The sequence below is a fragment of the Scyliorhinus canicula genome, chromosome 4, assembly GCF_902713615.1.
Source record: "Scyliorhinus canicula chromosome 4, sScyCan1.1, whole genome shotgun sequence".
In the NCBI taxonomy this organism is placed as follows: domain Eukaryota; kingdom Metazoa; phylum Chordata; class Chondrichthyes; order Carcharhiniformes; family Scyliorhinidae; genus Scyliorhinus; species Scyliorhinus canicula.
In genome coordinates this window covers 230,331,213-230,346,659 of record NC_052149.1, presented here as the reverse complement: position 1 = coordinate 230,346,659, position 15,447 = coordinate 230,331,213, and the positions used below count along the sequence as shown (strand labels likewise).

The window sequence follows — 15,447 nt, the reverse complement described above, 5'->3', positions numbered from 1 at the left end:
CTGACAGTGCAGCACTCCCTCAGTACTGACCCTCTGACAGTGCAGCACTCCCTCAGTACTGACCCTCTGACAGTGCGGCACTCCCTCAGTACTGACCCTCTGACAGTGCAGCACTCCCTCAGTACTGACCCTCTGACAGTGCGGCACTCCCTCAGTACTGACCCTCTGACAGTGCAGCACTCCCTCAGTACTGACCCTCTGACAGTGCAGCACTCCCTCAGTACTGCCCCTCTGACAGTGCAGCACCCCCTCAGTACGGACCCTCTGACAGTGCAGCACTCCCTCAGTACTGACCCTCTGACAGTGCAGCACTCCCTCAGTACTGTCCCTCTGACAGTGCAGCACTCCCTCAGTATCACCTTTAACCTGGATTCTGAGCTTTGATCTCTGGAGTCGGATTCAACCCCAGACTGTTTTAAAAGCTTTGAGAAAGTGGTTTATGTAACGAAAGCCAGCCTGTGATTTTCTACAAAGAGGCCTAGGAATTATTGGTCTCTTGACTGAGGTGAAAGCGCACAGCTCTGCCAATCTGATAAATTAATTAGCAGGACAACAGAAAAGCTGGATTTTCAACGTAATTTTCTTCTCAGGATTGGGCATTGTTGGCAAAGTTGTTATTTATTGCCCGTTTCCAACTGTCCTGAGGTAGTGGTAGTGCGCTGCACTCAGCAATAGCAGCGGGTTGATCCAAATGAGTGGCTTTTAAAACCACTTTGTGACATGTATTCGGGATGCGTGCAGTTTTAAAAAAATTAAACCCGGCTTGTAAGAGTCATGCGGGTTTCCCTCTCTCAGGGAGATGAGGAGAGGAATAGGGAAGGGGTTTCCATGCTGGGGTCCCAGGCAGCTGAAGGTCCGACCATCAGTGATGGAGGAACGGAAGTCCGGGGTAGGCAAGTGTCCAGTCTGGGGGAGCTGTAGGACTGACTGAATCAGGTGGCAGAGGGTAGCGAGGGCCAAAGGTTATGGAGGGATTTGAACACGAGACTGAGAGTTTTAAAGATGAGGTTGTGTTGAGCTGGATGCCAATGTAAGTCAATGGCGGGGAGTGGGTGGGCGGGCATGGTGGGGGGTGGGTGGGCGGGCCTTGGGACAAATTAGGACTGGAACTGTAGAGATTTTGAAGAGCTCCTGTATGCGGAGAATGGAAGATAGGCGGTCAATCAGAAATAGTCAGACCAAGAGGTAATAAGAGGCGTGGGTTTCAGCAGCCAATGTGCTGAGGCAGGGGTGGGGTCAGGTGATGTTCCAGAAGGAGAAGTCGAGTGTCCTGGTGATGGAGAGGGTGTGGACAGGAGCTCACCTCAGATCAGAACAACCACACAACCTCAACTGGGTATGAATTACTGGAGGCAGTAGTGAGGGCAGCTGGGGGCGGCAGAGGGGGGGGAGAGTACGGGTGCTGGCAGATAAGCGAGTTAGACAGACCAGTCCTGAGAGAGAGTCAGGCCGCAGTGTGGAGTGCACAGTCTTGGAGCAGTAGGCCAACATGAGAGGTGAAAGTTCAGTGGGGCAGTGAGGCAAAGAAAATCAAAGCAATAAAACCTGTGCCAACATGAAATACAATATAGATCCAATAAATTAAACCTATTAGACTCCATCCTGTTAGAGGCTCAGAGTCCAAGATATGTACTTAGATCTGTAGCTTCATTTTGACTTCAACCTCCAGGCCTACCTTGTTTTCAAGGAAGTTGTCACTGCAGTTAGCCCAGTCCAGCTCTTCACACTGAGAATATTTCATGTCAGCTTCATGTGTATTGGGATGACTGCGGGGTATGTGGCTACGCACCCCACCCCCCACACACACACCCACACCCATGCACACACACACCCACACACACCCATGCACACACACACCACGCACACACACACACGCACTCTCCCACCCACACACACACCCCATGCACACACACACACACCCCCACACACACACACCCACAGAATCACACACACTCACATACACACATACATACACACTCACACACACAGATTCACACAACCACCCATCCACATACACTCACATATACACACGCATACATACACACTAAAATTCACACACCCACCCACACACACACTCGCAAATACACACACTCACATATACACACACACACACACACAAACTCACACTCACACATATACACTCGCAGACTCACGCTCTCACAGACACTCATTCACACAACTCACACTGTCTCACACACACATACAAACACACTCATACTCACACATACACACATACTTGCACAGACCCGCACTCTCACATACACACGCTTGCACACATACACACACACATGCACACACTCACATAACACACTCACATTCAGATTCACACATACTCACATATGCTCTCACACACTCATATTCACACTCACAGACTCACACTCACACACACACTCACTGACTCATGCTTTCACCCACGCACACTCACTGACTCATGCTTTCACACACGCACTCTCACTGACTCACGCTTTCATACACGCACACTCACTGACTCACGCTTTCACACACATACTCAAGCTCACAGACTCACATTCTCACACACACACTCATATCACAGACTCATGCTCACACGCACACACACACATACAGGCTCGCTCTCAAACACACACACATACTCACACTCACAGAGTCACACTCACACTCAGACTCAAGCTATCTCACACACATTTACACTCACATTGTCACACACACTCACAGACTCAGACTCACAGAATCACACTCACAGACTCATGCTCTCACACACACACACTCACACACTCGTACAAATTGGCACTCATACATATAAGGAGTAATCTAACCAAATGGGAACAAACTCCCATACCGAGCGCGTTTGGTCACATGTTTCCCGGCGCTCCCAGCACTGAGAAACACAACGGTATTTAACATACCCCCGGTTAGATACGGGGTCTCAGTGGGGAACGCGAGGCTCAGACCTCACATAGCCCCACTGATACAACCATCAATTCACAGGAGACGGAGAGTTGAAGCGAACAGTGGTTTTAATCAGCTAGAACTGTGCCTGCCTGTGACTGCTCTGTACTGAGAGCCGCCTGCAGGGCAGCAGATCTATACACCTCCCCCGAGGGGGCGGAGCCAGGGGCAGAGCCCATATGGGCACCAACATGATACAGTGCGATGTAATGTGATACAATGGTCCATAGGCGTCCCAATCTCTGGGCGCAACCCCAACACCCCCAAGCCCCAACTCACTAATAATAATAATCTTTATTATTGTCACAAGTAGGCTTACAGCAATGAAGTTACTGTGAAACGCCCCTAGTCGCCACACTCGGGTACCTGTTCGGGTACACAGAGGGAGAATTCAAAATGTCCAATTCACCTAACAAGCACATCTTTCGGGGCTTGTGGGAGGAAACCGGAGCACCCGGAGGAATCCACACAGGCACGGGGAGAACGTGCAGACTCCGCACAGACAGTGACCCAAGCCGGGAATCGAACCCGGGGCCCTGGCTCTGTGAAGCCACAGTGCTAACCACTGTGCTACCATGCCGCCCTTACTAGCTGGCAGAGCCACCTGGGCACTTTGGCACACTCAGTCACACACACTCACACACTCACACTCACACAGACTGATGCTCACACACATAAACTGACTAACACACACATACTCACACATTCCCTCACGCACACTCACTCATACACTCACACACTCACACACAAAATCACACACTGACACTCACATACTTCAACGTACTCACACAGGCTCACACACACTAACACAAACTCACAACACCCACACACACACACACACATTGACAGTAATGTAATAATCTTTATTCGTGTCACAAGTAGGTTTACATTAACACTGCAGTGAAGTTACAGTGAAAATGTAAATGTACACCATGCACACACTCCGACACAAATACACAAGTATGGACTCAAACTCACACATTCACTCAGAAACACAGACACACGAGTGCCCATGGAAATATCCACATGTGCGTGTACACAGACACACATGCACACACATAGCAGGTCTGATCAAACAGAGAGGACGAACTTTGACCTCTGACCTTCCATTGCTGAAGACAATTCTAGAATAAAACCAGAGCAGATGGCACTGATTGTATCTCTCTTTTTCCAACCAAGAAGATTTGTTTGGTGTTAATTTGAGGGAAGGGGTTAGAGATTTTAAAAAGGTGTTTGACAAACACTGGGAAAAACAGAAAGCCAGAAAGGGCAGATCAAAGGACAGGGACTACAGGCGGGAATCAGCGGGAATCGGTGGGAATCGGCGGGCCGGGCAACACCGGCGCGAACGGGTGGCGCAAACCACTCCGGCGTCGGGCCGCCCCAAAGCTGCGGAGTCTGCCGCACCTTCAGGGGCTAGGCCGGTGCAGGAGTGGTTTGCTTTGCGCCAGCCGGCGCGGAAGGGTCTTGGTGCCACGCCAACCGGCGCCGAAGGGCTTCCGCCGGCTGGCGCGAGTTGGCTCATGCGCAGGAACGCCAGCGTGTGCTGGTGTCATCCCAGCGCGTGCGCAGGGGTGGTTCGTCTCCACGTCGGCCATCGTGGAGGAATAGCAGCCGACGCGGAGGAATAGGGTTCCCCCATGGCACAGGCCCGCCCGCGGATCGATGGGCCCCGATCGCGGGCCTGGCCACCGTGGGGGCACCTCCCGAGGCCAGATCCCCCCCCGCACCCCCCGAGGAACCCGGAGGCCGCCCGCGCAGCCAGGTCCCACTGGTAAGTACCTGTTTACGCCGGCGGGACCAGCCTAAAGTGGGTGGCCATTCGGCCCATCGCGGGTCAGAGAATCGCCGGGGGCAAATCCCCAGTGCCGGAGAATTCGGCAGCCGGTGGGGTCGGGATTCACGCGCCCCCCCCACCCCCGGCGATTCTCCGACCCGGCAGGGGGTCGGAGAATCCAGCCCTATATGTACTGCAGCCCTATGGATAACGGAGCCCAGGCCAAGACAATAGCAAGAAAGCAGCCTCTTGTTGTTCAACATTACCCAGTTTCCATCTCTACCTCCAACAGTCAAGTAAATCGACTTTATTGTTGCAGAAGATTACAACGGCACTCGCTCCAGAAACCCCAGGGAGCTGGGAGCACAAATCCAGAAGCGGGTTCCCACCCTTAACCATGCAATTGTAAACATGGTGAAGATTGGAGGGACTCGCTGGGGAATCCGGCTATTGGGCCGCCATTTCGAGCGAGGTCTGGCGACTGGACCACTCCTGTAATGCGATGGGCCGAATGGACTCCTGTGCTATAATTATTCTGTTCTGAAGAAGCGTCGTATTAAACCCGAAATGTTAACCCTGTTTCTCCCTCTTCACAGATACTGCCAGACCTGCTGAGTTTATCCAGCACTTTCTGGCTTTATTTCAGAATTTCAGCATCAGCGGTATTTTGCTTTTATTGTATTTAATGATTATGCGATTGACAGTGATGCCCTCATGATTCTATTGTGGTCTGTGTGCAGAGATGATCCCGCTGCCTCCCTCTCTGGCCTTCAGCACAGAGGGAAATGAATGACTGACGTGTTGCAGAGAATTATACAAAATGTACAACATAGAAACAGCGCAGGCTGTCCATGTGGGTATTTACCCTGTGCACAAGCTCACCTTTCTTTATCTCACCCTGCTTTTCATTTCATGTCGTTACTGAGCTTCCCAAATCCCCAATTAGATTTATTAGTGAATATCTTCTATTTATAGCCCCAGGTATTGATCTCATTTACGAGGGACAATGCTGCTAATCACATTCAACTCCAATTGTGCGCGGCCCAGTAGCACAGTGGTCAGCACTGTTGTTCCACAGCTCCAGGGTCCCAGGTTCAATTCCCAGCTTGGGTCACTGTCTGTGCGGGGTCTGCACGTTCTCCCCGTGTCTGCGTGGGTTCCCTCCGGGTGCTCCGGTTTCCTCCCACAAGTCCCCAAAGACGTGCTGTTAGGTGAATTGGACATTCTGAATTCTCCCTCTGTGTACCTGAACAGGCGCCGGAATGTGGCGACTAGGGGATTTTCACAGTAACTTCATTGCAGTGGTAACGTAAGCCCGCCAATAAAGATTATTATTATTATTACACTGCCAAGTTTCGGTCTGTATAAAACGTAATCCAAGGGAACACAAAATGCACTATGGCAAGGAGCAGAGGAGCTTTAGAAACTTGAGGGGGGGGGGGGGGGCGGGAGAGGAGGGCCGGCGGGGGGCAGGGAAGCGGGAGCCGGAGGGAGGGCACGGGATGCCAAAACGTGCATGACATCTCCAGGAGCGGGGAACGAGGAAACTGGAGGTGGAGGACGGGAGGAGCGGCAGAAGCGGGGGCGAGCGTGGGACGGCAGCGAGACCCGTCCGGGAAGGACGGGCGACAGCAACACACAGCACAGCCAAATATCGCACGCTGTGATTTTCTCCCCGGCACCCAAAGGTGTGCTTGCCACCCCCCCCCCCAGTCCCCACCACCCCCGCCCCCCCAGTCCCCGCCTCCCCCCCCGCAGGCAGTCGCCTACTTCTGTGGGGTGGGTAATTTTGCCAGATGTTCAGAGATGCCGCTGTCGAGCTGGTGCACAATACCCCACCAGTTATTCCATTTCATATGTTATTGTATTTTTTTTTATGTTGGGGTGTGCCCTTCTCCTCTAAATGTGTGTATATATATATGTGTGTTTCTTATTCTGTGTACATAACGGTAATTATACCTTGTTCAAAAAACCCAATAAAAACATTTATTAAAAAAAAAATCTTTGGTCACAGGCAAAGAGCCCGGGGGTGCTGGGATTGCTGCTCCTGTGCTGGGTTGGGGGACCCTCCGCAGGGGTGGACGACCATAAGAGAGTGGGGGGAGGCGCTGGAGGGCATTTGGGGGGGGGTGCAAATGCTCACGGAACCACCATCCAACCACTGGGTCATGTGTATCTGTTCTGGGGGCAACCCTTGCCCCTACCCGTCTGCCCCACCAATCACCCATCACTGACTGCCGAGGCCTCTGGCTGTGCAGCTGAAGGCTATTGCCATTAGGGAATTGGCAATTGTGATTAAGTGAGCATTTCACACAACCCAAGTGGATCCCCAGGGTTGGGCGGGCCATGTAGCATGTGGGAGTCATTGCCCACCATCCCGATCACACCTTGATGCTTGGCCACTGTGCCTGAACACTGCGGGACGCAACACCACACATGCAGCAGCCAACGTCCGAACACCCAGGGGATGGGACACAGCTCCGGGGACATGTCCATGGCCGAAGGGTGGGTGGGTGCCACAGAGAGAGGGGGATGTCCAGAGAGATGGGCCAAGGGTTCGGAGGTCGGCCTCAATTGAGGAAGGAAGTGACAGAGGCATCATACTGCTTGTGCACAAGGGTGTTTACTGTGTCACACAAGTCCCCCCCCTCCCGATGGTGCACATGCACAGCCGTGCCCTCTGTCCCGTGTGCCACTCCGGGGACAGGTTGGCACTCAGCACCCCCGCCTCCCGGTCAATGCCCATAGGGCCCTGGGGTTCACCTTGGGATGCAGAGGCAGCTGGTTCAAGCCCCGGCCACCCCTACATCATCTAACTGTGCCAGCCCTGGAGGCTCCCCATGGTCTGCACCAGCGAGTCGACACCCTCGGCTATGCCCACCTGCGACTGGGACAAGCTCCGCAGCACTTCGGCCACTCCCAGCTGAGAGCGGGACATGTCCCGCAGAACCCCATCAAAGCCGGCCTGGTAAGGGCAGCACGGTGGCGCAGTGGTTAGCACTGCGCCAGTCATTGCCGGCGACATCCCCTGCACCCGTAGTGTCTGGAACTCCTCTAAGCGGCTATGGATCTGCTGGGGTGACGCTGCCATCCCCCTCAGAATGTCCCGGCCAATCCCCTATTGGCTGTATCTGCTCCGGGTACCTCTGTACCACAAGCGCAGCATCAAGCTGGGACCCAGCTGGGTCCTGGTATCCAGCAGACCTCCAAATCAGAGTGGTGAGTGGCACTGGGAAACTTTGAGCTGCAGGAACTCTGGAGTGGCTATAACTGTTGCTTCACAGCGCCAGGGTCCTGGGTTCAATTCCGGCCTCGGGTCACTGTCTGTGCGGCGTCTGCACGTTCTCCCCGTGTCTGCGTGGGATTCCTCCGGGTGCTCCGGTTTCCTCCCACAGTCCAAAGACGTGCAGGTCAGGTGGACTGGCCGTGCTAAATTGCCCCTTAGTGTCCAAAACCTTAGGTGAAGTTACTGGGTTATGGGGATAGGGTGGTGGCCTGACCCTAGGTAAGGTGCCCTTTCAGAGGGTAGTTGTAGCCCCGATGGGCCAAATGGCCTCCTTCTGCACTGTAGTGATTCTATGAACTTCTATTCTATTCTAGGGAGAACCCCACTCCCATCCCACCCACCCCCTTTCCCTGGTCACATTTCAGCCTGATGCACCATCGATTGCACGCGAGGCGAGTGATTTACCAATGTCAGGCTTTAATTAACTAGAACACAGCCTGGCGATCGTCTACAGTGGAAAGGAACGATCGTCAGGCTTCTGAGCATTTATACCTCGTTGATAGAGGCGTGGTTAACTCAGCCTCTCGGCCAATCGGTCGAGAGGCACATGACCGACCAGGGCCAATGGTAAGCCGACGTTCTGGCCCAATGGCAGACGAGTATGCAGATCATATCATCACACAGCCATTGCAAGGACACCTGCCTGCCGACTGGAAAATTCTAGTCAGCGCAGGACACGCGCCTCAATTGGCCCTTCGATTGGCTCATGTGAGCAGGCTGCTGATTCACTCTTGACCCAGCTTCCTGGAAAATAGCTTGGAGGCGGGATCATTCCCGGGAACTGGTACGTGGGCCAATGGTGGGAAATTCCGGACATGCCTGGCTCTGTCCTCACCACCGGAACTGATTAAAAATTCAGTCCAATAATTCTCCTGAAAGTGGCCCGGCTGATCATCGTGGGTTGAGAAAGAAAATTGCTGTTTTCAGAGGGGACGTGGTTCAATATGCTGCACTGTCCTCGGTTTTACAGTGTCGCCTCGTCAGAGGACAGGGGATGGTATTCACAGACACCAACTCCCCCTCAACATATTTAACAATAGGATTTTCAATTCACAACCAGATCTTGGGCCCTATATATTTATAATTGTTGACAAAATATGTGTAGCAAATCATGAGAAAACTTCAACTAATGCACAACATCAGGCAGATTGACATAAACTATTCCCCGTAGCTGCTTCATCTGTCGGCATTTCCTTCTCCCCAACAGTTGAAAGATCTACAGAGTTGATTACTCCAATGTCCGCCTGCCCGTCCTCTCGTATCCCCCCTCAATAAATTTAACTCATTCTAACCTCTGCTGCCCATGTCGTAGCTCACGCAAAGTCCCATTCACACATCACACCCCGGGCTTGTAGAGCTCCATTGCCTCCCCATTTGACAACGCCTCGATTTTAAGATCCTCATCATTGTTTAGACATCCCACCAAAGCCTCCTCGTGCATTCCCGCTGTCTGCAGTCTGCTCCAGCTCCAACCCTCCAAGATCACTGTACGTCCCCACTCTGGCCTCTTGCACATCTCCCATTTTAATTGTTCCGCCATTGGCGGCCATGCCTGTCAGCTACCTGGACCCTGAGCTTCTGAATTTCCGTCCCAAAATTCTCTGTCTCTCTCTACCCCTCTCTCCTCCTTTGGGGCGCTTCTTAAAACCCGCCCTCTGGCTATGGTTTGTGACCACCTGTCCTAATATCTCCTTATGTGAGTTGGAGTCAAATATGTTTGTAATTGCCGCTGTGAAACACACATTGGGACATTTTACAATGTGAAAGGCGCTATACAAATGCAACTCACTGTAAAACGATCAGTTAACTGCACTGCGAATTGTGAAACATAAAACTGACAGCTTAAAGATGTGCAGATACTGGTGGATTGAGGAGATCACTGTGGGGAAGAGCGGGGTCTCTGGGAAAGAGCCATGTTTGAGGTTCACAGGAGCCTGCTGCAATACACAAGAGCGAGTGGGTGGGACAGTCAGAATTCCTGAAGCAACGTTGACAAGTCTCGAGGATTTTTCCAAAGGGTTTTTACAAGGCTTTAGTGAAGGGGCCTCAGAAACAAAATGATGTCAACAGTGAAATAGGTCACCGCTAAGACGGAATGCTAAGAGACAATATAAACTTTTCTTCTTCGAAACACACACAGCTGTGTCGGGGGTCATCTTGCATTCTGCACAAACAGCGTTAATCACGGGCCCGTATATCAAACACTGATCGAAGCTGCTGACTGTCGCCAGATACCCACTCTCAAATCTGAAGCTTCTCCTCCCGAAGAGTTATCCCATTTTAATTCAGAAGTTTTGATCGAAGAACTTCGGCGGTGGAAACAACATGAGGTTGCATTTACACAGCTCCTCTAACAGAGCGAAACCTTCTAAGGAATGTAACCAGAAAGGTACATCAGGATGGGCGACCAAAAAGCTTGGTCAAAGGGGAAGGTTTGAAGAAAAGTCTTTAAAGGAAAGATCGAGAGGCAGGCAGCGTTGGGGAGAGAAAGTCAAAGCTTCAGGCCGAGGCAGCTGAAGGCACAATCTTCAGCCATTTAAAATCAGGGACGTGCAAGAATCAGGGAGCGCAGATATCTCAGAATCAGGGAGCGCAGAGATCTCAGAATCAGGGAGCGCAGTGATCTCAGAATCAGGGAGCGCAGAGATCTCAGAATCAGGGAGCGAAGAGATCTCAGAATCAGGGAGCGCAGAGATCTCAGAATCAGGGAGCGCAGAGATCTCAGAATCAGGGAGCGCAGATATCTCAGAATCAGGGAGCGCAGAGATCTCAGAATCAGGGAGCGCAGATATCTCAGAATCAGGGAGCGCAGAGATCTCAGAATCAGGGAGCGCAGAGATCTCAGAATCAGGGAGCGCAGTGATCTCAGAATCAGGGAGCGCAGAGATCTCAGAATCAGGGAGCGCAGTGATCTCAGAATCAGGGAGCGCAGAGATCTCGGAGGGTCTTGACATTGGATAAGTTTAGAGAGTTGGGGAGGGGTAAGGTCAGATGGAAAACAGCCATGAGAATTTTAACACCCGTAGCATCATAAGGTGTAGGAGCAGAAGTAGGCCATTCAGCCCATCGGGTATGCTGTGCCATTCAATGATCTGATTTGATAATCCTCAACTCCACTTTCATGCCCTAATCCCCTGAAGCCTTATTTCAATTAAAAATCTGCAATCTCGGCCTTGAACGTATTTAACGACCCAGCCTCTACAGCTCTGTGGTAGCTAATTCCACAGGTTCACTACCCTATGTGAGAAGAAATTCCTCCTCATCTCTGTGTTAAAGAGGTGACCCCTTACTCTGAGATGATGCCCTCTGGTCCTAGACTCTCCCACAAGAGGAACCAGCTACAGCCTCTTAGCATCTCCCCTGTCCAGCCCCCTGAGAATCCGATACGTCTCAATCAGGTCGCCTCCCATTCTTCTAAACTCCAATGAGGACAGGCCCAACCTACTCAACCCCCTCCTCATAAGAAAATCCCTCCATGTCGGGGATCAGTGAACCCTCTTTGGACAGCCTCCAATGCTAGTATATCTTTCCTGAAATAAGGAGACCAAAACTGTTCACAGTATTCCAGGTGTCGTCTAACTAGTGCCTTGTATCGTATTAGCAGGACTTCCCTATTTTTATACTCCATTCCCTTTGAAATAAAGGCCAAATTCCATCTGCCTTCCCTATTACCTGCTGATTCGCCAATGATCAGATCTGCAATTGCCTCCCTGTCAAATTTTTAATTTGATTGTTGATTTAACTTTCATTGAAATAGATTTTAGAGGACGTATAAATGCACAGCGCTGAGAGATGCCATTCGAAGAACAAAGAACAAAGAACAAAGACAATTACAGCACAGGAACAGCCCTCCCAGCCTGCTCCGATCCAGATCCTTTATCTAAATCTGTCGCCTATTTTCCAAGGATCTACTTCCCTCTGTTCCCCGCCCGTTCATATACCTGTCTAGATGCCTCTTAAATGATGCTATGGTGCCCACCTCTACCACCTCCGCTGGCAAAGCGTCCAGGCACCCACCACCCTCTACGTAAAAAACTTTCCACGCACATCTCCCTTAAACTTTCCCCCTCTCACCTTGAAATCATGAACCCTTGTAACTGACACCCCCACTCTTGGGAAAAGCTTGTTGCTATCCACCCTGTCCATATCTCTCATAATTTTGTAGACCTCAATCAGGACCCCCCTCAACCTCCGTCCTTCCAACGAAAACAATCCTAATCTACTCAACCTTTCTTCATAGCTAGCACCCTCCATACCAGGCAACAGTCCAAAAAGCCAAGGTTGCTACTAGCTCTTTCACCTGTTCTAGCCGTATTTCCCTATGGAATCAAGGAAACAGGTTCAATTATTGTGATAGAACAGAGGATGACAGTGCAACAAATTCTCTGTGCGGGAAGACCAGACCCATTGTCCTTGAATATAAGATGAATATAATAAATCTAATAAGAGATTGAGGAGAAACCCCTTTACCCAGAGAGTGGCGAGAATGTGGAAGCCACTACCACAAGACGTTGTTGAGGTGAACAGCATTGATACAGTTAAGGGAAGGTTGGATAAAGACATGAGGGAGAAAGGAATAGAAGGTTACATTGATGGGGTGAGGTGAAGAGAGGTGGGAAGAGGTTAAGCGCCGTTGCGGCGTGGTTGGGCTGAATGGAAGTTCTCCGTGCTGGAAGGACTATCCAATCAGTGAGAGGCAAAGCCCCAGTCGGTCGCACTCTTCCCCGTGAGTCAGGTTCGGGGTTCAAGCCCCACCCCAGGGCTCGAGCCCAAAATCAAGGCTGGAACGCCAGTGCAGTACTGAGGGAGAACTGCACTGTTGGATACGCTGTCTTTTTGCACGGGATGTTAAACTGAGGCCCCATCTGCCTGCTTGGGTAGAGGTAGGAGATCCCATGGCACCATGTGAAATAAGGGCAAGGGAGTCTACCCGTAGTTTCCCCATTATCTCTCCGTAAACACCATGAAAAAAACCCAGATTATCTGCGCATTATTGCAGTTTCTGGGGTCTTGCTGTGCACACATTAGCTGCTCGACTCCTACATTACAACAGAGACTCCATTTCAAAAAGCACTTCATTGACTGCAAAGCGAATTGTGATGCCCGATTGTTGTGAAATGTCATTTATAACTGTGAGTCTTTCTGACTATTTTGTTTCCCTCCCCACCCAATCACCTAGTGATCGCTCCCGGACTGGATACCTGGCATTGTTTTTTTTTCATACAAATTGTAATAAAATCGCAATCAATGAGCCTGAATTTCCTCTGATTCTCTGGAGCTTTCTCCTCCGCTGCCGGCATTGAGGGGATCCTAGTTGCTTTTAGCCTGATCCCAGCTGGACTGGGAACTCTCTGATGGTCGATATATGCTTGTGGCGAGGTCACTACACTGGCGGCGGTGAACTGGCGGAGCATTTTCAAACTCAACTCCATCTTTATTCTCACTGCCATTGATTGGGGAGAGGTGTAAAGCCAGTTCGGTAACAACACAGTTGGACAAACTCAAGATCGACCTCCGCCATCTCGTTAACCAACCCCACGCCTGAAGGAACCACGATATGAGCTTTCTAACATTTAACTAACACTAGTTGCCGTGGTTCACTGGGCTTATCCAGTTACCTGTGCAATAAATTAAACTCTTGAATAATTGTTTGATGATTTCTTCTTTCCATTTAGCGGGCTTTCTTTTGTTTTGTCTCGTGAGTGTTTGTAGTGAAGGCGTTGTCCGTTAAGGTGAGGCCAGTCACCAATTAAGCAACCCCACGTTTTGAGCTTTGAAAGCTTGTCAGCTGCAAGAGGGGAGGATTGAGGCATTGGGGTCTGAGGGTGATCTGGGTTTGAGTATGAGAGTGCACGGTGAAACACGAAGACCATCCCCTGAGAGAGATTGCGGAGGAGGAGACATCTCGAGGTTTGAGGGAGGAATAGAGAGAAAACCCAGGGACTCCCAGCCAGGATGTAGTCCACATTCTTGCACCTAATTGTTAGAACCGGCACGGGTCTCACCGGGTACGGATGCTCCATTACCCGGGGAGCTTGCAGAATATGAGCTCCCCCGTGGTGGGGGGGCCCTTAACTAAGTCCATGTGCCTTTGTATAAATAGTCAGCCAGCCAGGCAATGACTAGAGAAGACCCAGTAGGGAACGACTGGAGCTGTACATCATAGTTAACATATTTAATAAAAATAAGTTTTTCTCTCCAACCCGGTGTGGAATCCTTTCTTGCAAAACGAATCAACCCCCTCCATCCTGATATTCTTCCATTTTCAAACACTTAATGACCTCTTTCCCCCCACCGCAACCTCCTTCGGCTCGTACTCGTTGCTCCACCCAATCATCCAGAAAGGAACACGATTGTTGCCATCATAAACTTTCTCTCCCACTAACCCTCATTCTCCCCTCGCACCCCTGCAACCGACACCCAGGGCCTCTGTAATTTTTGTGCTAAACTTCTTGATCTTCTCAGCACTACCTGCGGAAGGAACCGCTCCTCAACACCTTCTGAAACTCCCTGTTGATGAGCTTTCAATCTCTCAGCACACCGTTCTATTTCAACATTGCGTGTAGGAGGCTGCCGATAGCACAGCAGTTCAGCAACAACAGCAACCTGCATTTATATAGCGCACTCGACGTAGCAAACCATCCCGAGGGGCTTCTCGGGAGTTCCAATCGGACCTGATTTGCTTTAAACACCTGAGTTAAAGTCACACATCTTGAGCGGCCCTTGGCACCGATTTTCAGCTGGGCCGAAACCAAACCATCTTTCCGCGCTCCTGTCTTACCTTGAAGGTTCGGCTGAAGGTTGCGTCTCATCCAATCGTAGGGATTGCGCCTCGGGGAGCTCGGCGAGAGCTGGGGCACCATGCTGTTCATGGAGGGCAGCAGGCCAGCTCCCCCCTGGGGCTGCACGGCAGCAAAGTCGGAGGGGCCGAATGACAGCTGCCCCGGTGGGGAGGTGACGGCAGGGGCACCAGTGCCGTAGCCATGCCATTCCTCGCGTGATGGGACGTAAGGGGTGCTCCAGCTGCCAGCCGCTTGAGGGTGGTGCAGGTCAGCGCTGATCCCGGAGACATGGTGATGGTAACCGGAAAAGTCGGAATACTGAGGGGGAGGAGGAGGGGGAGCAAAGTTCTGGGGGTTTAGGTTCAAGCTGGGGTGCCGCACAGAGTTAGGATACATGCTGCCTTCTTTATCCAGGAGGTAGCTGACGTACATGTTGAGCGAATCCAGCCTGCAACATGCTGACCCTCCACTTGCCTGCAAAGGGCGGTTTAGGTTTTTGCACACAGCTCGGATCACTCCTCCCTGACACACACACACACACACACACACACACGGTTTCTCATTAACCATCTCTTACTTAAAACACACCCTGACGTCACATCTCTCTCTCTTCACAAATTTGCATTGAAAGAATTTTTTTTCACTCCCAGAGATTAGAGACGGAGGACTTCAAA

At 51.2% G+C, this 15,447-nt stretch overlaps 1 protein-coding gene across 1 annotated transcript in view; it reads right to left on the bottom strand.

Moving 5' to 3' along the window:
• cdx1b (caudal type homeobox 1 b) overlaps positions 1-15,205 on the bottom strand; it is a 59,989-nt gene extending 44,784 nt beyond the window's left edge. Inside the window, exon 1 of the mRNA XM_038793489.1 lies at positions 14,773-15,205. Coding sequence (XP_038649417.1) covers positions 14,773-15,205 — 433 coding nt within the window. The remainder of the gene's footprint in view (positions 1-14,772) is intronic.
• Positions 15,206-15,447: the final 242 nt, after the last annotated feature.